The sequence below is a fragment of the Apus apus genome, chromosome 13 (assembly GCF_020740795.1).
Source record: "Apus apus isolate bApuApu2 chromosome 13, bApuApu2.pri.cur, whole genome shotgun sequence".
NCBI lineage: Eukaryota > Metazoa > Chordata > Aves > Apodiformes > Apodidae > Apus > Apus apus.
In genome coordinates, this window is record NC_067294.1 from 17,081,606 (window position 1) to 17,109,087 (window position 27,482).

General features: G+C 41.4%; 1 protein-coding gene across 8 annotated transcripts; it reads left to right on the forward strand.

Annotated features, from left to right (window-relative positions):
- MATR3 (matrin 3) lies at positions 1 to 26,786 on the forward strand. 8 transcript variants are annotated; one of them, XM_051631630.1, is made up of 15 exons: positions 1 to 15; positions 9,331 to 10,411; positions 14,773 to 14,834; positions 15,331 to 15,372; positions 15,633 to 15,736; positions 16,170 to 16,222; positions 16,696 to 16,821; positions 17,290 to 17,415; positions 17,608 to 17,778; positions 19,057 to 19,188; positions 20,561 to 20,604; positions 21,069 to 21,459; positions 23,042 to 23,435; positions 24,025 to 24,146; positions 25,706 to 26,786. In XM_051631630.1, the coding sequence occupies exons 2-15, from the start codon at positions 9,521 to 9,523 to the stop codon at positions 25,754 to 25,756; spliced, it is 2,709 nt and encodes a 902-aa protein (XP_051487590.1). In that variant the 5' UTR covers positions 1 to 15; positions 9,331 to 9,520; the 3' UTR covers positions 25,757 to 26,786. The 8 variants fall into 8 exon arrangements, with proteins under 8 accessions (XP_051487590.1, XP_051487594.1, XP_051487588.1 ...); XM_051631628.1 differs by lacking the exon at positions 1 to 15 and adding an exon at positions 1,044 to 1,188; XM_051631626.1 differs by lacking the exon at positions 1 to 15 and adding an exon at positions 1,226 to 1,357.
- Positions 26,787 to 27,482: the final 696 nt, after the last annotated feature.

Genomic DNA, 27,482 nt, shown 5'->3' on the forward strand with positions numbered 1-27,482 from the left:
GGCCCCGTCACGAAGGTATCGGCGCTTTGGGGGTGAGAAGAGCCCGGTGGCACCGAGGAATCCTCAGCAGAGCTGAGGGGAGCCCGGCTCTGCGGGGCCGGGGCCGCGTTTCTGGCCGGGCGCGCAGGGAGCGCGGAGCCCGGGGCTGCCCCTCCGGCTGTCACCGCGCGGCCGGGCCGGGGGGAGAGGGGGGCACGGCGGGGCCGGGCGGGAGGCGCTGGGGGGCTGAGGCTGAGGGGGCTGAGGGGAATGAGGGACTGAGGGGGCTGAGGGGAATGAGACTGAGGGGAATGAGGGGAATGAGGGACTGAGGGGGCTGAGACTGAGGGGGCTGAGGGGAATGAGGGGGCTGAGGAGACTGAGGGACTGACTTGAGACTGAGGAGCCTGATGGGGCTTAGAGGACTGGGGAGCCTAAGGGGACTGAGGAGCCTGAGACTGAGGGGACTGAAGAACCTGAGGGGACTGAGGGACTGAGGCTGAGGAGCCTGAGGGGACTGAGACTGAGGGACTGAGGGGACTGAGGAACCTGAGGGACTGAGACTGAGGGACTGAGGAGCCTGAGGGACTGAGACTGAGGGGACTGAGGGGACTGAGGAGCCTGAGGAGACTGAAGGACTGAGACTGAGGGACTGAGGGGACTGAGACTGAGGGGACTGAGGAGCCTGAGGGACTGAGGAGCCTGAGGGACTGAGGAGCCTGAGGGACTGAGACTGAGGGGACTGAGGGGACTGAGGAGCCTGAGGAGACTGAAGGACTGAGACTAAGGGGCCCGAGAGCGGCCGCGAACCCGCGCCCGCCCTCCCGCGCAACCCCGGCTGAGCGCTCGCGGAGGGGGAGGGGGCGGGGCCAGGAGGGGGGGGTGGGCGGAGCCTCGCCCCGCCCCGCGCGCCTTCCCATCCGCCCCCGCGGGGAGCGCGCGGACAATGAGGCGGTGGGCGGCGGGCTGGCGCCGTGCGGCGCGGCGGGACTCTCGCGAGAGCTGGGTAAGCGGCTCCCCTCCCTCCCCCCCCGCCGCCACCTCTCGCGAGAGCAGGCCCGGCGGGCGCCTCCTCCCGCCGCTCCCGGCTCCGTTCCCTCCCCGGCCTCACCCTCAGGCGGCGGAGCGGGCCGGGCCGGGCGGAGCCGAGCGGAACCGAGCCGGGGCGGAACGGCGCGGAGCGCAGGCGGGGCGGCCGCCGCCGGGCACGTGAGCGGGCGGGCAAGCGGGCGGGCGGGCGAGCTCTCGCGAGCGCGGCGAGACGGGGCGCGGGGCTGGCGCAGCCGCCTCCTCCATCCCTTCCTTTCCTCCCTCCGTCGGTCCCGCCGTCCGTCCCCTCCCCCGCCGCTGCTGCCACAGCGAACGGGAGGCGCCGCAGGTAGGAGCGGCGCTGCGGCCGCCCCCCCCACCCCGGGCCCGCCGCCATGTTGGGAACCGGCGGGGGCGGCGGCGGCCTCTCCGCGAGGTGTGGGGGGGGGGGGCGGTTAGGAACGGCCGCCCGGGGAGCGGGGCCCGGGGAGCGGCGGGGCCGGCCCGGCGCCCCCGCCCGCCGCCTGCCGGTACTGCGGCCGGGCCGGGCCCGAACAAAGCCCCGCGGCTCCCCCCCCGGGAAGGGCCCGCTCCGGTGGCGGTGCGCAGCCACCGCCCGGGCTCTCTCCCCGCGGGTGCTTCCCCGGGGGGGGGGGCGGGGGGTGTTTCTTCTCGGCACGTCAAACCCGTCCCCGGGAGGGGAGCCCAGCTGAAAACTTGCGCTTCCCCCTCCGCTGGAGCTCGAGCGGAGCGCCCCGCCAGCGCCTCTGCTGCCCGCTGAGGCCTCAGGGCCCGCATCTTCCCTCCCCGGCCCCAAAAAAAAACATCCCCTCGGAAGCCAAGTGGCGTGGCAGCAACGTGCGGGCCTTCTCAACGGCTCTGCAGGCCGTTAGGCTCGGAAACTGCTGGTTTTGATGCTTACCTGGCGTTAAGAATCAGTGAATTGAGCATTAGGAACACCGGCAGTGGAGGCATCCATTTGACTCGTCTTTCTACTCAGTTTCACTTTCATATGATTGAGGTGGTGATTGCAAATCACGCTGCAGGGATATTCTTTTTCCCTCCTGTGATGGTTTAATGACGTCCTGTGGGGTTTTTTATATGTATTTTGTTTCCAGAGTCAAAGTAATGAGATATAAAAGTTTCACCCGTGCTGAAAATAAGCAGAAGTTAAAAAAGATTTTTCTGAGAACCTGAAGAACTTTGTTCTGATAAATGAACCATTTCTGCTCTTGAGAGAAAGCTGAAAAATCCCCCTGTTTTCCTTTTCATGCCTTTTTTCCTTTCCACAAAGCATACCTTTGGGAAAAAGTTATTGGATGCTGTTTTGAACAGTTAAATAGTCCTTACTCTTCTTACTCAGCCTTAAATTCTTCAGAATTTTTTAACTGTCTTTGAAGTAGCTGGTCCTGACTTCCTAGAGTAAGAGATAAGTGTGGAGCAACTCTTGTTGAAAACATCTCTCAGGGCAGTCTGTGTAGTTTTTGTGTCTCAGAAGAGGAAATGGGAGCATTTTCAGGTACTTTTTAATGAAGAATCTATCAAATGTTGTAATCTTACTGAATTTTAAATGCATTGATATGTAGAAAACTTCTTGATACATTAAAATCATACGTTATTTTTTCATAATTAATGAAACATATATGCACATTTTTATGTATTCCTAATAAATTAATAGGTTTCTGTCTTGAATTATAATTTTAAAAACCCACAAAATTACTGATTTCAGAATTACATGATAGAAATTGGAGTGGGGATACTGGCATTTGAGCCTTGTACATGTGTTGGCTCAGTAGTAACCCAGTATCTGTATCTCTGCATTGTGCAGGAGTAAATCTCAAGAAATCCAAGGATTTTGGTTGCTTCCTAGTGATTCTGGTGAGACTTTCAGTGTCACGAGCCTTTCTGTGTGTTTTAGAGAAGCTGTCTGAAGTGACAGTACATTGAAAACTTCACTTCCCGGTGTTTTACACCTATGTGGGTGTTCTGTACATCCCAGCACTAAATGGTGGGAAGAACAACCATGAGAAATTCCTGAATGCATCCTTAAAATGGGAATATCCATGTTCCTAAATGCAAAAAAAACCAAAACAAAACCAAACCAAAAACCAAGTAAGAAGGAGGGAAGAAGAGTCAGTCTTTGAGGCTCCTAAGTAAATTAAAGATCCATGGTATTATGATCTGTACAACTGAAATATGATTACCATCTGGTTTATTTAGGACTGCACTTAAATAAAAATGATCATTAATTTGGTGTGAATTTGATGAATGTGAAGATATTTTGTAAATAATACTTGTCTCCATGACTCTGGGGGAGAAGCTGTTGTAAGCAAAGCTGCAAAGAAATAATTTCTGTTTCATTTATTTGTTAAATGATGGGTAGTTTTGTAGCCTCTGCAGCTTGCATTCTTCCTCAGTGCTCTAAGCCAACAAGTCTTGGAAACAAAAACAAACACCTCAATATTTCTGAACTAATTTAGCTTGCAAGTGTTCTCAGTACCATATTGTCTAGTGGTAACTTAAACAAGGGGGGCTTTATTTTGAACATTGAAAGAGGCCAACAGTCCCTTGATTCTCCTCTGCAGCTAGAATGCATCTCAACAACATCATGCAAGATTGGAGCTGGGAAAGAATGCGATTTTTATCCCGGCTCTGGGAGTGCCTGGAGGGAGGCTTGGATTTGCTGATTAGTTGTAAGGCTTTTTAATCACCAGATCAGAATACAGAAGTGGTGTGTTTTTGTGGTGTTGGGGTTTTTTTGAAAGAAAAGGTAAAAGGTTCTTTGTTACAGTGATTAACTCTGCTTTGGTCTGTCTTTAGATCACTTTATGTATGACCTATTTAAAAATAATTATGGTGTTTTCTGTGATTTGTGGCAAAGTTTTGGTGCCTACAAGGCTATTCATCTCCAGACCCGATGGGAATGACTAGTGATTGTCTTCTCTCTCTGCCCAGTGTGTGAACATACACAGTCATTGTTACCAGAGCTTCCAGGCTGAGGTCCTTTGTCATTCTGCAGTGACTCAGGTTTTGGCGAACCCCTTCTGTTGAACCAAGTCTCACTGGCATCAGGGAACTTTTCATGGGTGCCAGAAGCTGTGTGCATCCCTCTTCTTGTAGAGTTGGAGCTCTGAAGGTGTTGGACTTGCAAGTAGTAGCAAGGAATGTGTGGAGGCCATAGAGGTAGTGATGTGTTTATGGAAGAGTCAGTGCACGTGGCAGCAGTTACTCTATATGGTTATGGCCGTTTCTGTTTTCCCTCTCTAAAAATACACATTTTTTGCCTTTTCTGCTCCTTTTGTAGTGTACCTTTGAACCTTTTTTTGCTTCTGTTGTTTCTGTAGAAGAATAAATGCACATGCTTTTCTGACAAAAAGAGGGATGCTTGAATTTATTAAACTATATGAGCAGAAATGGAAAGCCAGCACCTTTTCAAGTGTTCTGCATTGAAATATTGAAATCTATGTCAGTTCTTGTAAGGTTCTTAATTGCTAAACTAGTAATTCCTCATTTATAAATAAGTCTTTTTCATATGAATTACTACTTTTCTGAAGCAATCTTCTGTTATAGTAACTTCAGACCTGGGATTATTTTGTCTTTCTCTGATCAGGCAAGTCACTGAGATGAAGCTGAACGTAATCCTAAAACATGAAACACTTCCAGTTGTTCTCTAAGGCCTGTAGCAGGCAGTCTGATCAGCACACAAAAAAGCACATGCATCCAGTGTGCCAGGTGCTGCTTAAATTTTTGAGGTCACGGCCTTTGCAGATCAGTTGAATAAGCTGAATTGTTTTCTTGCTGTTTTTTCACATGCAGTATTAAATAACCTCTCTGAATACCAGTACCTGAAATGGGTGATAGTCTGCATTTTCTCTATCTAGGGCTGCTGGACAGTTTCTCCTTAGTCTTTGGAGTGGCCTTTTCTGTGTTGGCTGAGTTAAAGTAACCCCATAGACTGCAAATCCATTGCACTGGGCCATGCAGCAGCTTGAGAACATCTGCTTTTCACTTCCTTACAAGTTTGGGGTTTAACTGCCATTATTTCTTAGAGCAACATGGGGAGCTATCTATCTGAATTTGTCACCTGGACTTCCAGATCTCTCCTGTTGATAGTCTTTTTCACCTTGATGTGTTGGAGACAGTTTTGCCAAGAAACAAAGGAACTCTTCCCCAGCAGAATGGATTGTTGCCACAGGGATTCTGTGCTGAGAATGTTGTCAGGGAGGAGGAGAAAAAGCTGTAGATTTTTATCCAAAAAGTTGGAAATGTGGATGTGAAAATTCCTTGAGACTCTTCTTTTTTTTTTCCCAGGGGTGTGCTGTCTTCCAAAGTCTTGTTTTGTTACAAACGGAGGGTGTGTTTTTCAGCTTGCAGATTATTTGATGGCTTTATCATAACTGAGTTTATTTTATTAAATTCAATGCGTTTCGAGTAATTTTGGTTTTGAAGTGAAAGTGAAACTGACTAGAAAGTAAAACCAGTTCTTTTTTGGTTTTGAGACTTCAATAAATAATGGAAGATGAATGGGTAAAAGATGAGTTATTCTAACAACAAGATTAATATTAAAGCTATAATACGTATACACAGGTTAAAAAAACCAACCCTCAGTGATAAAAGGAGTAGGGAGCTAAATTATTTTCAGCCTCCTGGTGTTCCATAAAAGGTGGTAATCTAAGAAGGTTGTGTTCAGCAGGGTTAATAAAACCTAAGAATTTGCCAATTTAAACTGTTTTCTTGAACAAAATGACTGTTATGTGGAGCAAGAGTTCTATAAGATTTATTGAAAAGAATTTCTAATAGTTTTGCACAAAAAGAAAATCCTTCTATAGTGCTTGAAAATCAGCCTCATTTTGGCCTTTATTTGGTAGGGTTAGTATTCTCTAGAATTCAGATTTCTTATTTTTGTTGTCTGCCTTTACAGAAAACTGTTGTGCAACCCGTAGATATAAAATGGTTTTCTATTGTCTGCATTTGTCTGGAAATCTAGTAACATTTTGACTTCCAACTTATTTCAAGATTGCTTTGTATTACATATTTTCAGATCTCAATATGGCCAAATTTCTGTCCACAGATCTTAACAAATGTGTATCTAAAGCCTGTCTGTTCCCAGTATAGCTGAAATTACGTGGAGAACAATTAGCATAACACTTTCAAGTCGGCTAAATCATGTCTGGATCTTTAGGCAGCTTTGTTCAGTCACACTCCTCTTGTTGCTGTGACTCAGTCGATGGCACACTCCCTTCAAAGCTGGCACTGCTCCATGGGAACCTGTCTATCAGATACTGAGGTGAAATCTTTCAGGAGTGTTCATGGCAAGAAAAGCCATCTTAGAATCAATCACATCAGACCTGACCACGTGGAAGTTAAACATTCTTTGGTATGGTTTCTAGAGCTCTTCCCCACCTTGTGTTTTTTTTTCTTGTCTTCATCTGATCTTAATGAGGGTGGTTAGGAATAGAGCACAGCAACAACTGCAAAGTGATGGTGATGTGATAAATAGTGATTTTGGAGGATAGCTCAGAAACTTAAGTTTTGTAAGGGCCCCACCTGAGCTCCTGTTGAGGCTGCCAGCAGCTTACTGGCTGTTCTGACTGCTAGTGCTATGTTCTGTCCTCATCATGCAAATGTCTTACTGTCTTCATGCTTTTTCATAAGATTCTCCCTCTGTCTCTTTGTCTTGTTTCTCCCCCCACCCCCCGTCTTTCTGGCTTTGTTTTTCCCTTTGCATCTTTCTTCCCTGGGTGTTTGCAGCAGCAGCACAGTGTGTTATGTAAAACCTCTCTGTACATGGGGTCAAAGCATGGCATGTAATCGGGTTCTCTGCAGCCCGGGTCCCTGCCAGCCTGGGATGGGTTTTGTGTTCTGCTAATCTCTCCAGAGCAGCAGACAATGAAGTGCCAATTGAAAATTGTGACAGGAAGGATTAGGGAGCATCTGTTCGAAGAGAGAGGGTATTTTTGAAGAGAGGAGAACTTTCCTGATTTAATGGAAACTTGAATAGTGCAGGTCCTTGCATTAACAGCAGGACAAACCGTGCCTTTCCTGACCACATGGCTGGCTGCTGAACCACTGGTGGGGTCAGGCTTGTAAACCCTCTGGAATACCTGATTTTATGAAGAATCTACTAAGTTTGGTTTTAAACCATTCTGTAAATGTGCAAATGAACTAGAAGGAAATCTATATGTAAAAATGGAAGGAGTAAGGATTGTAGATGTATGAAGTTGTCATGAAGTGCTTTGAAGAACACTGGATGTGTGCAAGATAAAACATGGTACGCAGGTGACTAGTAGTATGTCTCACAGGTTTGAACTCCAAACTTGATTTTTACAATATAGTTCTTTAAATGCATTCTAGTCAGGTGTTCTTTAGTTGTCCTGGATATCTCACTTAGAGTTTGCCCTCATCTGCTCTCCCTGTGTTCTTGTTTTACTGTTTTCCTCTGAAGCTTTCTGCTGTGCTTTTCTGTCTTCCTCCTCAGAAACTTTTTGACTTCCTTTCATTCCCATGTTTCTCAGCCTCTTAACCAAATGTTACACAATTAAACTTACTTTGACTCCAACACATGTGGATCTTAAAAGCATAGCTGAAATAGGAGCTTGGATATACTGATAAGAATATGTAGCAAACTGTAAAGCTATCACTTTTCAAAGATGGAGCTGTTTGGGGGTTGTGTGCTTTATGTATCTCTCAGAATCTGTTCTTTTTCTACATGAATGCATAATTTTCTAACAGGCTGCTATGGAGACAGAAAGCCCAAGTGCATCTCATCCTAAAGTAGGAAGAACTTTCTGTGCTCTTCAAACAGGGCTGGTCTGGATTGAGTAGGCTGTTGGGGTAGAGATGTGCTGATAACCTTGACCTTTTTTCTTCTGTTTCCAGTGCAAGAGAAATTGCCTTCTGCAGAACTGATCTCTTCAAGGAAAAAATCCTTGCTTTCATTTTGTCCTTTCCATTCCTCCCCCAACATACCTGTTCTCTTATAAGCCGATTTCATTTGGAGCTATACAATTGGTGCCTGTTTCTTTCTCAAGTGACTATGTTCTATGTGCATCTGAGCAGCAGTGCTGGAGAAGCAGAACTGCTCTGCAGAGGTCTGAAAGGGCTTTACTGCATCGGGGACCCAAGAACAACGTATTCCTGGTGGAATGTTTTCATGTGTGTTGAATTGCTTTGTGCTGTGCATCTATCCAAAGGCTGAAAGAGTACGGGGAACAGTATGACAGTTATTTCTGCTCTACACTGAAAAAAAAAAATATCCATTGCACCATAAAATATACTGTGGGTATTGATACACTGCTGAATTAAACCTTCAGGTACATGCAGTTGAACCAAATATGTTGGGATTTTCAGGGAGCATGGGGCAGATGTCTGTCTGTTACGAATGTTGTTTCAGAATCTTTAACTACCACTTGTGGTCATGGTGTGAAAGTGTCAGAGCTGAACCAAGGCAGCAGCCGTTTGCTGGTAAGACACACAGACACACTGTCTGCAGGGCTGGCTGGGGCACAGTGCCATCTCCTGACTCACCTAGTGTCTCTTCCTGCAGGAGTAGGGTTTTCCTTGGGTCTCCCATCCCAGAACTAAGCCTGACCTTGTGTAGCTTGAGGTCTGAGAGTACAGGCTGTTGTCACAACTGCAATAAAACAGTAAAGAATCACTTCCTAAGTGCTGTTATCCGTATAACTGCAATTTGAGCAAGAGGTCTTGTTTAGTTCCTGCAAAATTTAAAACTTATTTTTCTTGTTCACATCTGTCTTCACATCGGTAATTTGAATTTTACTGTGTAAAGATTGAATATTACATTTGGTCTTATTTACCAGATCTTACAGCAGAAACTTTTTTGCCCAAACTTCAGTGACTTTTAACTTCCTTTCGTCCTGCTTTGTGGTGGTATAGGTTTCATTTTCAAATATGTGTTATATGCCAAAGTCATCTTGGATTCTATGGGCTTAAGTTTTTTGTGGTCTTCTCATAGACACAGTCCAGTACCATAGGGCATAAACAAGACCATTAACCAGAGATCAGGGCTTACATGCAAGTAAACCTTAGATGCTTTCAGACATCCCAAACTTCTGCAATTCACTTGTCTTCAGTATGAAAGTAGCTTTTTGTAGAAGAAGAGTAGTATGTATAGGAACCACTGCTGTATTTTTATCTGAAATAATATATGCAGGTTCTGGGTACCTCTTGAATCTGTTAAGTGGTGTAATAAAAGCCTTGTAAGATTGAGATCTTTAATGTTTTTAGATCAACATGATGCATAAGTTTAAAACTGCATCTGTTTCAAGGGATTTATGACTAAAACTGCTTGTTTTTCTACAGAATTGTCTGGTGTTTCTCAGCTTGAAGAAGATCTGCAGTCATTATTGATCCTCTTTCTTGGCGTTACCATTTTTGAAGTGAACTTTGCCTAGCTTTCTAGTGTGAGCTCTCTTTTCAGCCATCTTGTAAAAAAAAAAGAAAGAAAAAAACATTTTTTTGATCCATAAAGTAGACAAGCTATAGTTCTACAATGTCCAAGTCATTCCAGCAGTCATCTCTGAGTAGGGATTCACAAGGTCATGGGCGTGACCTCTCTGCAGGAATAGGCCTTCTTGCTGCTGCTACCCAGTCTTTAAATATGCCAGCATCTCTTGGAAGGATGAACCAGGGTACTGCACGCCTTGCTAGCTTAATGAATCTTGGAATGAGTTCTTCATTGAACCAACAAGGATCTCATAGTGCACTGTCTTCTGGTAGTACCTCTTCCCATAATTTGCAGTCTATATTTAACATTGGAAGTAGAGGTCCGCTCCCTTTGTCTTCTCAGCACCGTGGAGATGCAGACCAGGCCACTAACATTTTGGCCAGCTTTGGTCTGTCTGCTAGAGACTTAGATGAACTGAGTCGCTATCCCGAGGACAAGATTACTCCTGAAAACTTGCCTCAGATCCTTCTACAACTTAAAAGGAGGAGAGCTGAAGAAGGTTATGGTAGAGATGGCAGATCATCCACACGGGAACCGCCATACAGAGTACCTAGGGATGATTGGGAAGAAAAAAGGCATTTTAGAAGAGATAGCTTTGATGATCGTGGTCCTAGTCTCAACCCAGTGGTTGACTATGACCATGGAAGTCGTTCTCAAGAATCTGGTTATTATGACAGAATGGATTATGAAGATGACAGATTAAGAGATGGAGAAAGGTGTAGGGATGAATCTTTTTATGGTGAGACTTCGCATAACTATCATAAATTTGACAGTGAGTATGACAGAATGGGTCGTGGCCCTGGTCCTGAGAGATCTCTCTTTGAGAAAAAGAGAGGTGCTCCTCCAAATAGCAATATTGAAGACTTCCATGGATTCTTACCGAAGGGTTATCCCCATCTGTGCTCTATATGTGATATGCCAGTTCATTCTAATAAGGTGAGTTATGCACCAGATACTTCTATTTTCCTTTACGTTGTAGTATCTGTTCTGTTTTTACCTATTTCTTTAATTATTTCTATAGCCTGGTTGCTTTTGAAATGATCTGAAATTTGGTTTGAGAGTGAAAAAGGCACTTGGTTTATTTGCAAGGTAATTGTTAACAAACACTGTAAACCAGGGCTTTACATTAATGTATTTTGTTTGCCCAGATTGCTTAACTTCAAGTCAAACAGCTATCATCTACTGGGGTATCTTATTTATATTTTACATCTACATGTTCTCTTAACCACAAACATCTGGCATTCAAGCAGTTTTTGGGTGGGTTTTTTTTATTTTGTTGGTTTGGGTTTTTTTTTTTGCAGTGTATCTACTGTGCTGTTCAGGAAGCTAGTTTCAGCTCTCCTCCACATCTGTCTTGATTGCTGATTTATATACAGTTAAGATGCATTCTTGCACAGTTCTGCTTTTTCCCTGTCCAAAGGGAAAGAGTTAATGTAGAGCCCTGGAACTTATTTGCAAAAGTAAAAAAAACACTTTTTAGATGAGCTCATTCTTGCCTTTTTAATTTCACTTTAACACTCTCTCATACTATGGCTGAAATTTGTCGTCATTTTTCTCCCTTTTCACAACTTTCTTAGACACTTCAGACTCACTTTTTATTGTCCCATGTTGCATCTATCCCTGTAGACTCTCCGAGCAATCAGTCTGCTGTTGCAGTGTCCTGCTCTGTTCCTAGTAGTGTTCTTTACTTGGCTCACAGGTTGAGTGGATCTTCGGGAATGGTCTGTTATGCTGAGGCTTCCCTCTTAGTTTATCCAGGAGAGTTCAGCTCTCTGAAGAGGTTACTCCAAAAGGCCTGTTTATTCAGATGTTATTTTCAGAGCCTTCTCACTTTCAGCTTTTCCAATTTCACTCATCTTGCTGATTTTCAGTATACTAGGTAATTTGATTGGCTAATTGGCTAATACAGTGCCCCTCTTGTCACAATTAGTGGCTAATTAGCTTGAAGGCCTTGAATTGAAAATATAATACATGCTATTTCTGTAAATTGATACACTGTGGAATTGCTGTTACTAACCATTTCTTTACAGTTACCTTTCCAAAAGTGCTGCTTCTGTACATCTAATCTTTTTGAAACACAAGAATTACTCTGTCCCTGCAAGGAAACAATCAGAGCAGTTTTAGAGCCCATACTGAATGACTCCAGCTGATCTAACAGTTTATGAACTTGTGTTGCTTTAATTACTTTTTATATTAAAAATAATCACAGTAATCTGGGTTTCTTGTCTCCTGTATTTGGCATGCATTTTCATGAAAGGTTTGAAGTGTTAACAGTTTAGATGTCATGCTCAGTTCTGTAAAAGGACTTCATTTGGTTAGATTGAAAACATAAACTTCTGAGGCCCTTGAAGATGACAACCAGTAATCCTGTAAGTAGGGTTCTTTTTAGCACTTTATTTTAAAGCCCTCGTGGTTCTTAGTTTGCTTTGGTATGAAGATCTGTTGAAGGGATATCCAGCATGAAATATCTTTCCAGGTATGAGAAATACCAAATTCTTTTGACAGCATAACTTAAGTGGCTGACTTCTTGTAACATGTTAAAAATAAGTCTTTTTAGGAATATGCTTTAACTTAAACTGCTGGTACTCCATAAAATATTTGAAATTGGATCATCTGTTTCTTATGACCCAAGTTTGGGCTTTGTTTCTAATTTCAGAAATCATGTCACCACAAGAATTTTTCTCTTTCTCTCCTTTTTTCCTCTGCTTTGCATACTGAACAGTTTTCTTATTTTGTGTCATCCACAAAATGGAGTCAAATAGAACTTAACTTTTAAAGTAATCTGATCTGAACCAAAAAATCTATGGAAAGCAGAAAGGGAATGCTTTTCTTAGCTGGGACAATGTAAATTTATTACTGCAGTATCAAACTCTCATTTTCCCCACCCCCAAATAAAAAAAAATCTTAGAATATTTTTTTAAGTGAATGATAAAGCAGTGTGTATTTTAAGCCCAAGCAAGGAGTTACTAGTCCTGTTTTCTTCTTTAGCAGTGTTCTTAATTGCTTCTTTAATTTGATGGGCATGTATTTTAAGACCTAGTTTGTTTTCTGTCTAATTGTGAAGTAAATTGTGCCCCATTTTTTGACATTTTGTCAATCCTGATCCCTTTATCAAGGAATGAGGTATTCCATGTGGTGGGATTGTTTCCCCTACCACAGAAAAAGGCTGATTCAACTTGAGCAGGTGAGCTTGGAGGTTAAATGCTTGAAACACTGATACATCTCCAAGGAAAAACATGGCCATGTCCCTAATAGAGGGCTCTCTAAAATTAGGTACTTAAGTTTGTCCTAATTTTCTGAAGAACGGGGTGTCCTCCTGCTTGCATCCATTGAGGCAAAAGGTAATCTGAGTTTGAAGAAACTCAGTTCAGATTTTCTCCAGCTTAACTTTGGGCATTCATTTTAATTAGTGTCTGTAAATACCTAGTGCCCTGCAGCCTCAGAGGAGTGACGCTTCAGACTGGGTAGAGGCGGGAAGGGAAGGGAAGTGCAGATTAAAAATTATATTTAATAAAAAGTTAATAATGTAGGTGAGCCATTGTTCTGAAAACTTTCCCTGGGGGAAAAAACACCAAAGTTATATATCAGAGCTCCCTTTCTTACCAGTTTAAAAGCATTCGAAGTATGAGAATTAGATCTTCCACAGGTTACCTCTGGTTTGCAGATAATTTCTATTTCAGTTTATATTAATGTAAATTACATATTAGGATGCTTCAAAGTGTGGTGTATCTAGCTGAATCAGCCACTGAGGCTTTACAGATTGTGCACCCAAATTTAGAGGGTGTTTTAGTGTTTAAAGGACTGGCTTTCATAGGATAGTACCAAAACTTGGCAAGTTTTAAACTGAAGAAAAATTACTTTTAAGTATTGATTGTTTCATAACTTGGTTTCCTTGAGGATTTTTGGTGGGTTCTTTCATCCTAGTTGCCAGCATATTTATTAATTTATAGTTGCAAAGCCTACATCTTCTGCAATGAACAGGAAAAAGTAGTGCTCTCATTTTACATCTTGATAAAATAATGAAAGTTTCACTTGCTCCATGTTATATTCTGTGTATTGTGGAGTTTAATGACAGTACTTTATGGGAGACTTTAAATCCATGTTTTTCTCCTTTGTGGAAAGTTCAAGGTAGGCCTTTACCATATGGAAGCACTACAGTAACCCTCAGGAGTCTCTCACTGTATCCAGAAGGATGGCAGTAGTGTGGCAGAAACTAAAAATTGGGAAAGATGGAAGGATTAGGAAAAAATTGTGGGTGCTGAGTGGAAATGCACGTGGAAGAGATGTGCAATGCAGCTGGCCAGTGCAGTACACTTACTCACAGTTAAATATGTGGCCAGTAAGAGAGAACCTTCAGTGGTTAAGCTGTCCCCTAAGATCTCTAATTACTCTCCCCTTCATTTCTCTGTGGACCCAAGGCTAACGTGTCCCCTGTGTCCCTGCTGCTCCCTTTGCTTACTGAAGAGCAGCAGAGTGGAAATGGGGCCATGGCTCACAGATGTGCAGGGATGGGAGTTTTGGCACTTTACAAATACTAATATAGCACACATATATATTGTCTGATAAAGGAGTCCCTGTGCCTTCTCTTCAAATAAATAACTCCCTTTGTAATCAAAATAATCTGCAGAGGAAAAGCAGAAAACCCTCATTCCTTTCTAGTGCTGAAGCCAGAACCAGAAGGAATTTTAACTGATGGGTTTAGTTGAATTCCATTATTCCTCCTACCATCTTGGATTAGATCTTTTTTTTCCCCCACAAATGGTCATCTATTTTTGTCACATGTGTACTTGTAATTTGTCCTAGCTATGCACTTTCATTTCTTTTAGTCTTTCCTTTCTGACTTCCTTGCCATTTTCTGGGCATCTTCTAAAAACTTGAGTGTTTAGTTCACATTGATCCTTAAAAGTCTGAGGAATGAAGCAGAGAGAGTAGAGGAAATTCTAAAAATCCCTGAAGGGGAAAAAGTAAATTATCTGCATCCAGTTTTAAAAGTTGAAATTGTAATGATGCACACGTATGCTGTGGCAGTTACTCCCTGGTAAGCTTTGCCCCTTCAAGGCAGGATCAAGCCCATAGATTGCAAGACTTATCATCAGACACCTTTTCACCCAGGTTAGGAGTTGAGAGGTAGGTCCAATTTTAGTGTCTCTTAAAGCAAAACAAGACATTTCATTACCTGTGTATGTATCTTTGATACTTCAGCTTAGAAGAGTAGACACTGCGCTCTGCAAGATGATTTTGTTAAAAATGGCTTTTTAAATGTGGCTGTTAATTTTTAATTATTTACTTTGCTGCAGGAGTGGAACCATCATATCAATGGAGCGACTCACAGCCGGCGCTGTCAGCTGCTGCTCGAAATGTATGAAGTACATTAAACATTCTTGTGGCATGAGGGCATGTACAACTAACCAACAGTTGATTCTGTTGCACAAAGCAGGTTTAGAAATCACCCTGTGCTTGTGGGAAATACAGGCAGGCAACTTAAAAAGAACATCTTCAGAACCAAAAAGGGATCTCAGTTCTTAGCTTGAATCCTACTGATCTGAATGTTTAGAGGTGGATCTTGAGTGTTGAGAACCTGCTGTAATTTTTTACTAATCACTTAAACCAACTACTAAGTTTTTGTTGTAAAACTGTGCAGTTTGCACTATAAATGGGCAGACTTGTTACATGTAGTGAAGGAAGTTTCTCATGAAGAATATTTCAAGTCTGTCAGTAGATGCTGCTCATGTCTCTTGTAGTGGGCAGTGTTACCATGTGTTTTATCTGCCTGAACATGTAAAGGTATTGCTGCTTGTATGAAAATTATTACACAGAGGAGACTATTTTTCTTAATACTTTTTGTTTCTTTTAAGATACCCAGAGTGGAATCCTGACAGTGATTCAGGACATGGAATGTAAGTAGTAATGAATTTTAAAGTCTTTTTTCATTTTTTTTATATGAAGCAGAGGACGTGTAACAGTTTGTGGAACATCATACCTCCCTTTCTTCAAATGGAAAGGTTCTCTGTTCCTGTTAGCTCAAGAGCAGCAGTAAAAGGAGCTGAAGTCAGCATCTCCTTGAATGCTCTGCAGAAATTGATTTGGTTTTTTTAGAATGAAAGCTTCATAGGTGCTTTGTTTAAAATAAAGATATATTTTTTTCCCCTCTTTCTAGGGGTGATCCCTTTATGTTGCAGCAGTCCACAAATCCTGCACCAGGAATTCTGGGACCACCACCACCCCCATTTCACCTTGGAGGACCTCCTGTTGGGCCAAGAGGTAACATTAACAGGCATCTGCTTTTATAGGACTTAAGATATTTCTTCCCCTCCCCCCTTTTTGTAGTTTTACAACAGCAAACAAAGTCCACGCAGTGGAACTGACATACATTAGTCCCTCTTTGGCTGAAGACTGATACTGAGTTCCCCCAGAGTCACCTTTCCACCATCTGCCAGTTACCAGTCACATTATTCTGGCTGGCTTTTTCTTTTTTTTTTGCCTGTCTAGAAGTTGTTTTTACTTTGTTTTCCATTTAGCTACAAGTTGTTGGGTATTCATGTGCAATTTTCAAGAATTCGATATCGTAATGACTTGCTGTCATTCTGGTTTAGTATTACAAGTGACTTCTATCTCTTAAGAACTTGTGAAGAGACATGTTAGTACCAGTCTTACAGGTTGAACTAAACTTGCTTGTTCTTTGAATTTCTTAAAGGAGCTGGAAATGGAAATATGCAAGGACCGAGGCACATGCAGAAGGGCAGAGTGGTTAGTATTAAAAACTTGTTGGGTTTTTTGGAACACAGCAATTTTGGTACATGCTTTTGTGTTTCCTTCCTGAAATTTTTGGCTTTCTTAATAACGAATGGCTTGTTTCTGTAAGTGAGATATTAAGATTTGTGTGGGAAAAAATGAAGCTTTGAAATAAGGTTGGGGTTTTGTTGTGCCAAGTACTTTACAAAAGACTTGTTTTGAAACTGTGCAGACCCTGTTATTCTTTTGTGCTGAAGCTGTGATACATGAACATACAGAAAGGCAACTTTGGCATGGCAGTCATCTTCCTCTGGAAATCCCTGGGGGTTTTGTGCCTTTTTTATATGTATCTTGTTTTGGTTAATACTTAAGACTTAAATAAAATATATATATATATTACACACACAAAAATAGGACAGAGTCTTGACAGACTTTAGCTTAGCTGAGACACATTTTCATGTTGTGTGTGCATGCTTTGTCTTCCACAGGAAACAAGCAGAGTTGTTCACATCATGGATTTCCAGAGGGGAAAGAACTTGAGATACCAGCTGCTTCAGCTTGTTGAACCATTTGGAATAATTACAAATCACCTGATCCTCAACAAAATCAATGAGGTGAGATGAGGACCTCTAGCCCTGCTCTTGGCACTGCTGTGCCTTTAATGTGCTTTGTCTGAGCTTAATTTTTGTAAAAGGTCTTAATCAGCTACCAAGAGGCACATGTATCACCAAAGTCACCTGTGTGAAACTTTCTTTCCAGAAATGTTGTAGTACCAATATTGAAGGTTAAATGGTTTAAAAAAAAAAACCCTTGTTGGTTGTTCATCACTTTCTCAAAAATACTTTATGCTTGCAAATTCTGTTTAATATTCTCTTTAAACCTATTTGGTCTTAGTTTGTATTGTCAGATTTGAAGTGTGGAAAAAGCCAGTATCAAAGAAGGGAAAAAGCAGGAAGCAGTTGAATGCTCTGAATCCAAATCTCGGTGGAATGTAAACAACCCAAAGGGAGGAAGAGCTGGAGATTTTAAACAATACTAATTATTGATGAAGTAACTCTTAATGTGGTTTTGTATGATTTCAGGCATTTATTGAAATGTCAACCACTGAAGATGCCCAGGCTGCAGTAGAGTACTATTCCACAACACCTGCACTGGTATTTGGAAAACCCGTCAGAGTCCACTTGTCACAGAAATACAAAAGAATAAAGGTAAAACACTTCTGCTTTTTTAATGTTGCCTTATTTCAATCTGGGGCAGTCATTGTTCTGAGGCTGTTGCATTTCAGTTATTCTTAATGTATGTACTTCTCAGCTGTATCATCTTCATCAAGAGACAGTCACCCTTGTGTCTTTTGTATAGGAGGATGTACTTCAAAAATGTATTTCCCTTTTGAATTTTAGAAACCTGAGGGGAAACCTGACCAAAAAACTGAGCCACCAAAACCAGAACTTGGCCGTGTGATTCACCTCAGCAATTTGCCTCACTCGGGATACTCTGACAATGCTGTGCTCAAGCTGGCTGAGCCTTATGGGAAAATCAAGAACTACATACTCATGAGAATGAAAAGCCAGGTAACCGCCCGTGGGGACACGTGTGAAGATTTGAAACCAAGGGTTTTAACTGTGAAGAAATTACGTGCCTTTAATTAGTGCATGTGTAGATTTTCTGCTGTAGCGCAGGCGTGGAAATTGTGAGAGAACTATGTAGGTGGTGTTTTGCTTTCTGGCTTGCTGGGAAGTGTTCCTGTAATGTGAGCTGCTTTAAAAAAAAAAAAGCCTCAGTAGTGAAGAAAGGTATATTTAACACTGAGGCTTTTTTTTGTTATGCAGATTTTTAGGAGCTTGGAACTCTTTAAGGATGGAAAAACCCCACTACCTGTGAAACCCTAACAAATATATTCCACTATTACACATTTCTCTCATTTACCCTTGTTTTTCCTTCTTTAAAACTAAACAAAAGCAGTTCTGCTGTAGGTCTCTAACTTTAAAAAAAGAAAGTTGAAGATATGCAAATACATGTGCATAGTAAAATGCTTTGGATGTGCATGTGTGTACATACACAGGAGTTTAAAGTATTTAGTTCTAATTTTTTTTAAGCTTTGCTGTCCTAGTTTGTGTTGCTCCCTGGAGTTAAATAGGAAATTCCAATGCTTTTTCAAAGAGATGAGAGCCTGAATCCCTTAATGCCACACCTGTGAAATAAAAAAAATTACTAGAATCTATTGTATAACCCCTAGAAAGTCCTCCCTGACCTTATTTCACTGGAACATTAAAATCCTTTGCCGTGTAAGTTGGATGCGGAACCAGCTTTCTTCTGTCTGCCAATGAATCCCTAGCTCAGAGGTGTTCTTAAAAGCTTGCTCAGCAAACTAAGTGTGTCATGGGCTTGTTTCTTGGAGGAACACCTCACAAAGCAGTGCTGAGAGATCAGCAGCTGCTGCCTTTCTGTTTTGGGCTTCTCTCAAAAAATACAGTTTCTTGGCTGCCCTGGACTTCCCAGATACTTAAGCACCAAACAGATAAGTTTTACTGTCCAGATGCTTTTTGTTTGGAATGCTGTTTCACTTCATGGTGAGCTGTTGGGTTTGTTGTGGGGGGGGGTTTCAGATTATTTAAATGTCTGTGTTGTTCCAGAACTTTCTATGGGGCAGATGTTACTGCAGTGAAACCAGGGAAATACGGAGCACTTAGGTAGATTTTAAAATACACAGTTAGTTTGGAGAGGGTGGGCATAGCTGAGTCTCATAATCTTGTTTCACTATTTAGAAATGCTGTGTATGAAGTTAAGTAGCTTTGCAGGAGTGTTGTATATTTCATAGTTATTTTTCATGTCTGTCTTTATCCTTTCAGGCTTTCATTGAGATGGAGACCAGGGAAGATGCTTTAGCCATGGTTGAGCATTGTGCCAACAAAGCCCTTTGGTTCCAAGGCAGATGTGTCAAAGTGGATTTATCTGAGAAATACAAGAAACTGGTGTTAAGGGTAAGTGATGTGTTTAGGTTTTTAACTGTAGTTAAAGGTGTAAAGTGAAGCAGAAGACAGGCAGTGCTCCTTGAGAGTTCTGTGCTGCTGGTGAAAGGCAAGGATTGGCTTCAGCATTTTCTGGCTACTCGAATGCGGTTACTCAGCATGAGTGTGGTTCTAGGAGGCTTTGAACATTGTCAAAGAACTTGCATTTCAGATTCAGCAAAACCCAGGCAGCTACTAGAATTCAGATTTTAGAGTTAAGTGGTGTCCATTTGAAATACAATTTCTCCATTTAGATTGTTTTGTGATGTGAGTTATTTTTTTTCCTCGTTGCTGTCTGAAAACAATCAGAAAAACTCAGCTGAGTGGCAGAACTGTGTACTCACACCTCCTGTGTGCTGAGCTCTTGGCTCATCACTGCTGCTGCTCAGTTTGTCCCTTTTGCTGTACACCTACTCATGTGCAGATCAAAAACAATGTTAGAGACTGAACTATCCAATACTACAACTACATGTTTCCTGTGTCGGATGCCTTCAAAAGCCGTTTTCTTTAGCACCAGAAAGTTTGTTTTGATCTCTGCTGTGGACACTAACCCCAGCTATCTAGATAGGTAGATGTAGTCTTATGATCTAATTTTTAAGAATAAGTTTTGTGGAAACCTTGTGATGTAACTTCACCTCTCCACGTGCAGATAGCTGCTCTTGTTTTTTTTCCCTAGCACCAGGCTTCCACTCCTGCAGTCAGACTTTCTCTGTCAGACTAGGACACTGGATAGAAAAGCAGCAGAGATCTGAACTGTCAGGCTTTCTCAAAACACATTCTATTGTGGAGTATGAAGGAATCTTAGTACTGCATATGATTCATACACTGAAAATGAACAATTTTGTGGCAAATTCAAATACTTGATCAATGCATTGAATAGTTTTCCATGTTACTACCACACAAGTGGAATTTCCTGTGCAGTAACTCCTAAATAACTGGTTTGAGTCTTCAAAAGCTTTCCATATAGCCCACTACTAATGACAGGGAGAAGAGTACAGATTAAGACTGATTTGAGCCATTACATGCACCACACTGTATCAGCTCATAAACAAAAGAGGATTTGTATGTGGTTTTTCTGGAGCAGGATATCCCTGTACTGAGTATATTAGAATTACTGGGAATAAAGACATGAGATACATGAGATTTCTAGACTGGCAAGGTCCTGGCTAACATAGTGGCCTTTTATTAACTGGTTGTTAGATGGGCATGGTAAAAAGAGTACGTGTGGATTAACATAACTGGAAGTGCTTGGCTAGATTGTGCTGTCTGGTCTGAATTAATGCTGCTACAGTTGTATAAATAATAATCTACTGTGATTTACAAATTGCTCTTTATTTTCTTTTAGATTCCAAACAAAGGAGTTGAACTGCTGAAGAAGGATAAAACTAGGTAATTTCCTATTGCCTAAAGCATAATGTTGTTAAAGAAATATGAAAATATCTTTTCCAGAGTATAGAAACTGTACTAAAGAAGTCAGGCAAGCTCTGAGATCAAAATGTTGTTTGTTATACCCTGAGATTAACTGTTTCTAATATGCTACCTACCCTGTTCCTCTAATAATGAGATTTTAAAGCCTCTTCAATGTCCTTAGGAAGTCTTTCCCAGTCCATAATTAGCCTTGCCTTCCTGCCATTTAAACCCATGAGCAGCTGTCCTGTCTTCCTAAGGACAGTTCCTCCTTGCAACAGCCTGTTGCATATTTGAAGAGTGGTATCTTTTGAAGGTTTCCCTTAACCTTGCATTTCCTGAACTAAAATACAATCCTTTTAAGGCTCCAGTACTACAAACTACCTTCTCATAGTAATTTCTGGGCTCTCCAGGTATACAAGCAAGTATTCTTTTGTTCTTTGCAGAAAGAGAACATACTCTCCAGACAGCAAAGATTCTCCAAGTGACAAGAAGCCTAAACCAGATGCTACCCAGAAACCTGAAAGTGGCACTGCAGAAGAGAAAGTGAAAGAGGAGAAACAAGATGATGCTGCTGAGCCATCAGGCACTAAAAGCAGTGAACAGGCAGACCAGGATGAGCCTAGTTTACTCCTTGAATCTGAAGATGAGCTGCTGGTGGATGAGGAGGAAGCAGCAGCACTGCTAGAAAGTGGCAGCTCAGCAGGAGATGATGCAGATGTTGCCAATTTAGCTGATGTGAATACTGAAGAAAAAAAGGCCACGACTGAGGAGGTGACTGTAAAAGCAGAGGGGAATGTTGTGGCCAATCCAGCAGCAAAGAAGAAGCTTAAAAAGGTAATAGCAAAGGTGTCTTTGAGTGTGGAAAACCCTGTGTGAATTCCATAGCACACCACTGCACATCCTGTTCAGATCCTTTTCTGTAGGTCTTTAAAACAAATGCATGAAGAGTTTCTCTTCACCTGAAGAGAAGGAGCTGTTAAAGCTCCTGTGAAGGAGATGGAAGATCCCACTGGATGCAACATCATTTCTGAATCAGTTTCTTTTTGACAGAAGCTGTTAGCCTGTGGGCTTCTACCTGTGTTGCTTCCTGGGGTTTTTCTTGCCTTTCTCTTAACTTTTTTCACTCATACTAAGCTACTAAGAACTGCTTTCTCTGGAGCAGTTTCTCATGACACTGTAGTGAGTTGCTTTTTGGAGCACAGAGCAGAAAATGACATTAAAAAATTATCTGGGGCTTGAGGCAGATCTAGACTTGGTCAAAATTGTATGTACATCTACTCTTTCTGCTTAGCCAGAAGGTAGGCAAGGCCGTTTAAGGTTAGCCAGGGCTCATTTCCAATTAGAGGGAAAGAAAATTTAAAAAAACAGTTTTACTGGCTCTTCAGTCACAGGCTATTTACTGTGGCCTGGCTTTTTCCCACCAGATGATCCCGCTCTCATGGTTCTTCATGCTGCTTTTTCCTGTTTAAATCCTACTTGGCTACGTGGAGTAGCCTGCAAAGTTTTAGTAACTTTATTGACTTGAAATGTTGTTTTGCAAAAAAAGTAAGGCATGTTCCTTATTCTTAATGAATGAAGTGTGCATGGTTGTCAATACTGTGGGATCCTTCTGTCAGGAACGTGGTCAGATGTGTTGGGATTAATGCTGCCAGGCAAATGGGAGTGATGTAGGTATCCAAAATTATAAACTGCCTCAAAATCCAACCTTCTTTCCTTAAGACCCACGTCCTTGGAGCACAGATGTAAAGTGAATGCTCCTTCAGGACTAATCAATTTGCTGATAAGCATGTGGAATCCTGGTGTCTCCATATCAGCAGGAGTGCTTTAAAAAAGAATCCAAGACATTCACTGGCTTTTAATGAAGCTGGATTTTAAGAGACCTCCATAGTTTTTTTGGTGGTTGGTGGCTTTGTTTGGGCTTTTTAATGTAGAAGCTCCAAGCTTTCCACTTGCAAAAAGTTCTTAATTTTTAAATAGATATTCATACTATTAGTGGGCACAGAAGCATTCTGGTAAGATTTTACCTTTCACGCGGGCATGAATTTGAGGATCTTGTGGGACTGTCTCAAACGGAGCATTCCAAGATTCCTTCCACTTTAAAATGAAAATACTTCTGTTGAAGGACTTCCAAAGTAAGAATAGAGCAAAAAGATACTGAAATGTTCAAGCTGAAAATACATGTTGATATGATAAAACAGTGGATCCTCAAAAAACCCTTGAAATTGAACACGTGGAGAATGTTTAAAAAGAGCTCATTATTCTTTGAGTAACAGTTGAAATGGGTGAGGTAGGTCTGGAAGGGTTGGTTTGAGCGTTTTTCCAGGGAGTTTGGAGAAGCTGTTTCTTTTCTGAAACTTAAGAGTGTGAGGGAAACATTTCAGAACAAGCTGACCTGAGGAAAACGTTTTCTCAACAGCGATACGTGGGTGGTTTTCCGCGGAGCATGGAAGGGTTCGTCACCCTGGATGAGGTCGGTGATGAAGAAGACTCTGATCATCAGAAACTCCGCAAGTCGGGTTTGGCAGTAAAAGCTGCTGCCAAAAATGATGATAATCTGGCAGAAATCAAGGTAGACAAGATGGAGGAGCCAGAGCAGGAAAATGAAACTTTAGAAAACGGAACCAAAGCCGAAGAGAATCCGAAGGCGGAAACTGTCGAAGCTTCTGATGCCGCAACAGCGCAGGATGCTGAGAAAAATGCCCACGAAAACACAGACACCCAGGATGAACAGGAGACAAAGAATGCCCAAGAGAAATCTCTTGTTCCAGATGAATTTAGGATTGGGCCATACCAGCCAAACGTTCCTGTTGGTAAGGCTGTTTCTGGTTGTTTTTCAGATCCTAAGCTGTGCATCGCCAGTAGCATTTCTCATTCCATTTGACTTTTATTTCTGGCAACACATTGCCTCTCTGAGCCTTTCATTTTAGGGCTTCCCACTCTTCTCCCCTTCTTCACTCCTTCCCTAACCCTAGGATTTCCTTTTCTTTTTTTCCCTCTCTTTTCATAAATCAGTTCTCCATAACACTTTCCTCAGGCAGAAATTAAATTTGGAAGAGGCAAATTCTAGCCACACAAATTCAATCAGTAGCACAGATTGCAATATTAGATTCATACTAACTGCTCAGAAACTGATCACAAAACGTTGTTAGTTCTTTTGAAGGAACCAATAAAATGGACCCTTAATCTAAAAGGTTGATTTTTAAAATTAAAAAAAAGCCTGCACATATATTTAGTTATTACTAGGCCCCGGCTTGAATAAACTAAAACAAGGACTTTTAAAGCAGCTTTTAATGTAAAGTGAATTAATGGTTTTAAGATTTAGCTGAAATGACATATGACATTAAAAGAACTGATGTAGAGTAGATCTCTTAGTTTATTTTGTGGTGTTTACTTCTCTAGGTGTGAATTATGTGGTACCCAAAACAGGGTTTTATTGCAAATTGTGTTCCCTGTTCTACACAAATGAAGATGTTGCAAAAAAGACCCATTGCAGCAGCCTTCCTCATTATCAAAAGTTGAAGGTAAGGCAAAAACTTGTTCATTTTAAATGGCTTGATTCTTTCCTGGGGAGCAGATCTGAGTGAGACTGGACTGAGGAGAGGGAAAAAAAAAAAAGAGCTTTCAGGCAGTGGAAATTGGCTTATTCTAGAACTTTTAACACAAGTTAGACCTTGCCAAAACTCCATCTTTTGAAACTAGTATGCAGGACACACATTTAAAGATGGGCTCCAGCATTTTTTTTTTGGTAAATTTGGATTAAAGAGGGCAGTCTGATTGGAGTGAAGGCCAGGCTTAGAAGTAGTGGTGCAGAGGAACAACAGATGACTCAAACACCTTCTAGTTGTCCCTTTGAGAGTATTTTTAACCAGTCAACAGAGCTGAAGGTTTTATATCTTTAAAGACAAAAAATTCATATTTGCAACTTCTGCTTTTGTGAGCATGTTTTCAAATTTCCAGTTGGATTAGGTATCACATGATTGCATGGCATGAGTGATAATGCTGCTGCTGTTATCTCTCAGTACTCTGGGCTGCTTTTAAATATCACCTCCAAGAAAAGGAAATCCTAAAGGAAATGCTAATAACATATAGTGTTCACCTAAATTAATTTCATACCAGTCAATTATTCAGCTGAAAACAAACCCTGGGGGTTTCATTGAAAGTAAGAAGGTGACATCTCAGACTCAAAATGTTTGCTTTCTCCCTTGCAATAATAGGGAACCCTAAACCAATACAGGGCCCTGTAAGGCAGGTGGCACAAATAAATGGCACAAAGCAAACAACACTATCAAGGAGTAGCTCAGAAGTTCAATTATCATGCAGAATCCTCTAGTAAGAAAAACCCACCTCATCCATCACCCATAGCTTTTTTTTTCTTTTTTTTTTTTCCATCAAGGTACTTGATTATGGAACTTAATATAAAAGGGGAAGTGGGGGAAATAAATCCAATATATTAATTTGCTTGAATGCAACATGACTTGACTTGCTTTTTCCATGGCACCAATAACTAGCAAGCTGCTCTGGAATGATTTTGTAACTTTGTGGGTTTAGAATTGGGGGAGAAAGCAGGGTGGAAGTGCAGCTTTTGTTTCCCAGTGGCAAGGCACTTCTCTAGCTGGGAGTCTCATCACTTGGAGAGCAGCAAGAATTAATCAATAGATTAATTGATAGCACTACCAAGTGTCCTCAGATTGTGAAAATAACCCCTTCTCTGGGGAGATTGTCTCTGTAGATGGCAAATCCCAAGCAGGTAAGTGGCACAGCTGCTGTCACAAGTCTGTGAGCAAATGGAAAGTGATTCCCTTGGCTCAGCCTCCTGTTGGGAAGGCCAGGTGGCAGGATCCTTGCAGAGACACCCATTTGGTGTTCACTGGTGGGGAGCTGCAGGTTGGGTGACACAATGACCATGGGGTGCTTCAGGGGAGCTCCTCTTCAGTAGATGGAGAAGTGCCACTCCTCTTAGTTGTGTTAATATTCACAGGTTTTCCTGCTTGAAAATTGCATTTATGTTTCTGTTCTTGATGCTGCAACTGTGAGAAACTCTTAAAATACAACCAAAAATCTGGTTTCTTTCTTTTAACAGAAAATTCTGGATAAAATGGCAGAAGACCACAGACAAAAGAAGGAAGCTTAAAAGGAAGGAAGGATGTAAGGAAACCAGTGGCTTTGTTTTTAACGTTAATCTTTTTTAAGAGCAGTACAAGTAGTAGATGGAAAAATACTGTATTCTTTTTTTGTTTTAGTGAAATACAGTAGGCATTATAGGTCTGTTAATGTGTTAAATGTTGTAGCAAAAAAAGCATATGCAGTTAAGTTAATGACAGAAATCTGTTCTTAGTGTGAGAATGGCAACAAGTTTTTGTTTTGACACTTCAAGCTATTAAAGACAAAAAAAAAATCTTGCACCCTTGTGGAAAGCTCATCTATGGGAAGAAAACTTCATTTAAGTGGAATTGACTACTTTCAAGCTTCATAAATGGTCTCTTCAATTCCATTCTCAATAAAAAGTAAAAAGTAACACTGTATTTTTATTTCTATCTAGAACATTCCATCTTTCAATCTGAGCCTAGCAGATATTTAATTTGGAGTGTAAGGCTGTCATTGCATTTCACTTTTGAAAAGTCTTTAAATGTAAGTTGCATTTTTAAATGTTGAATTGCAAGTTTCTTTTAATGTCATTGCTGTTCTATATCAAATAGGAAAATGAGTGATTAGTCAGCTTTACAATTTTGTGATTTTTTTTCCCCCCAAAGCTCTTGATAGACTTTCCTACTCAGCTGTTTTGTGTATTTTTAGTGAGAAGTAAATGCCCATTCTCCTCTCACCAGTATTATTTCCTTGAGCTCTTCCTGCTTTTACTTGAATCTCGTAGCTGTCACCCATCTAGTATATTCAAAAGCAGCATTTGAGTCCTGAAATGTAAAAAAAGTGTCTTTATATTCCTCACATGTAATTTTTTCATACCTGCATTTTAAAACCGTTTTTGTTAAAACCTGGTTTTGTCAAGGATCTTTAGAACTGTGCTCTTAATGTACCTGCACATGTGATATGTGAACAGGGAGTTGCATGTGTAACCTGTGTTTATCTGTAGTTTTTGTTCTTTACTGCTTATTTGTGAATCCAGGTTACTAAAGTGATTTACCAATAAACAAAGCTAGGCAACAGTGGTTTGTTATAGATGTTTGGCATGTTAACCAATGTGTCTACTGAACTCTTTGCTCAAGGTACCACACTGCAACTCTAGGTCTCTTTTGAAGATTCGCATGTTTTAACACCTGTGATTTAGCAGCTTACTGCATAACTTCTCTTTCTCCTTCCTAAAACCTCTTTGTTTCCAAACAAATTAAAGCATCACTTGTTAAACACTGGTAGGTATATTCTGCTGACAGTTGTGTTTCTTCAGTTTTATGGTATTTTCACCAAAGGTGAAGCTCAAGCCCACATCATGTTCACCTGGATGAAAATGACTAGGAACAGTTCTTTCAACCTGAGCCTCTTGGCCAGCAGGGAGGCTTCAGTGCTAGGAAGGGTTTTTCAACTTTAGGAGGCTGAATCTGGATGAAGTTAATTTACTTAGGTGAATACATCTAGCAGACACAAGATTGGTATGTTTTGTGGAAGTAGATCTTGGTAACTTACCTTTCCCTTTGCAACTTTCTGCTGCAAAAGGGAGGTGTGCAGTCCCATTTGAGCAGGAATGAAACATAACTTCAAGCATTTGCTGGCAGTTTCTCTGTACAGAATGGTGACATGCTAATAAGCAGCTAATGGCACAGATTATTTAAATATCATCTCCAAATTATAAAAGTCTTATGCAGTGGCTCATTCTTGCACTTTTACCAAGATAAATTATTGCTTTA

Bases quoted from the DNA above. Each gene is read 5' to 3' on its own strand.
- MATR3 (XM_051631630.1), top strand. From the start codon at position 9,521: ATGTCCAAGTCATTCCAGCAGTCATCTCTGAGTAGGGATTCACAAGGT. The intron at 14,835-15,330 runs GTATGAAGTACA...GTTTCTTTTAAG, and splicing joins TGTCAGCTGCTGCTCGAAAT to ATACCCAGAGTGGAATCCTG. The intron at 23,436-24,024 runs GTAAGGCTGTTT...TTACTTCTCTAG, and splicing joins CCAGCCAAACGTTCCTGTTG to GTGTGAATTATGTGGTACCC.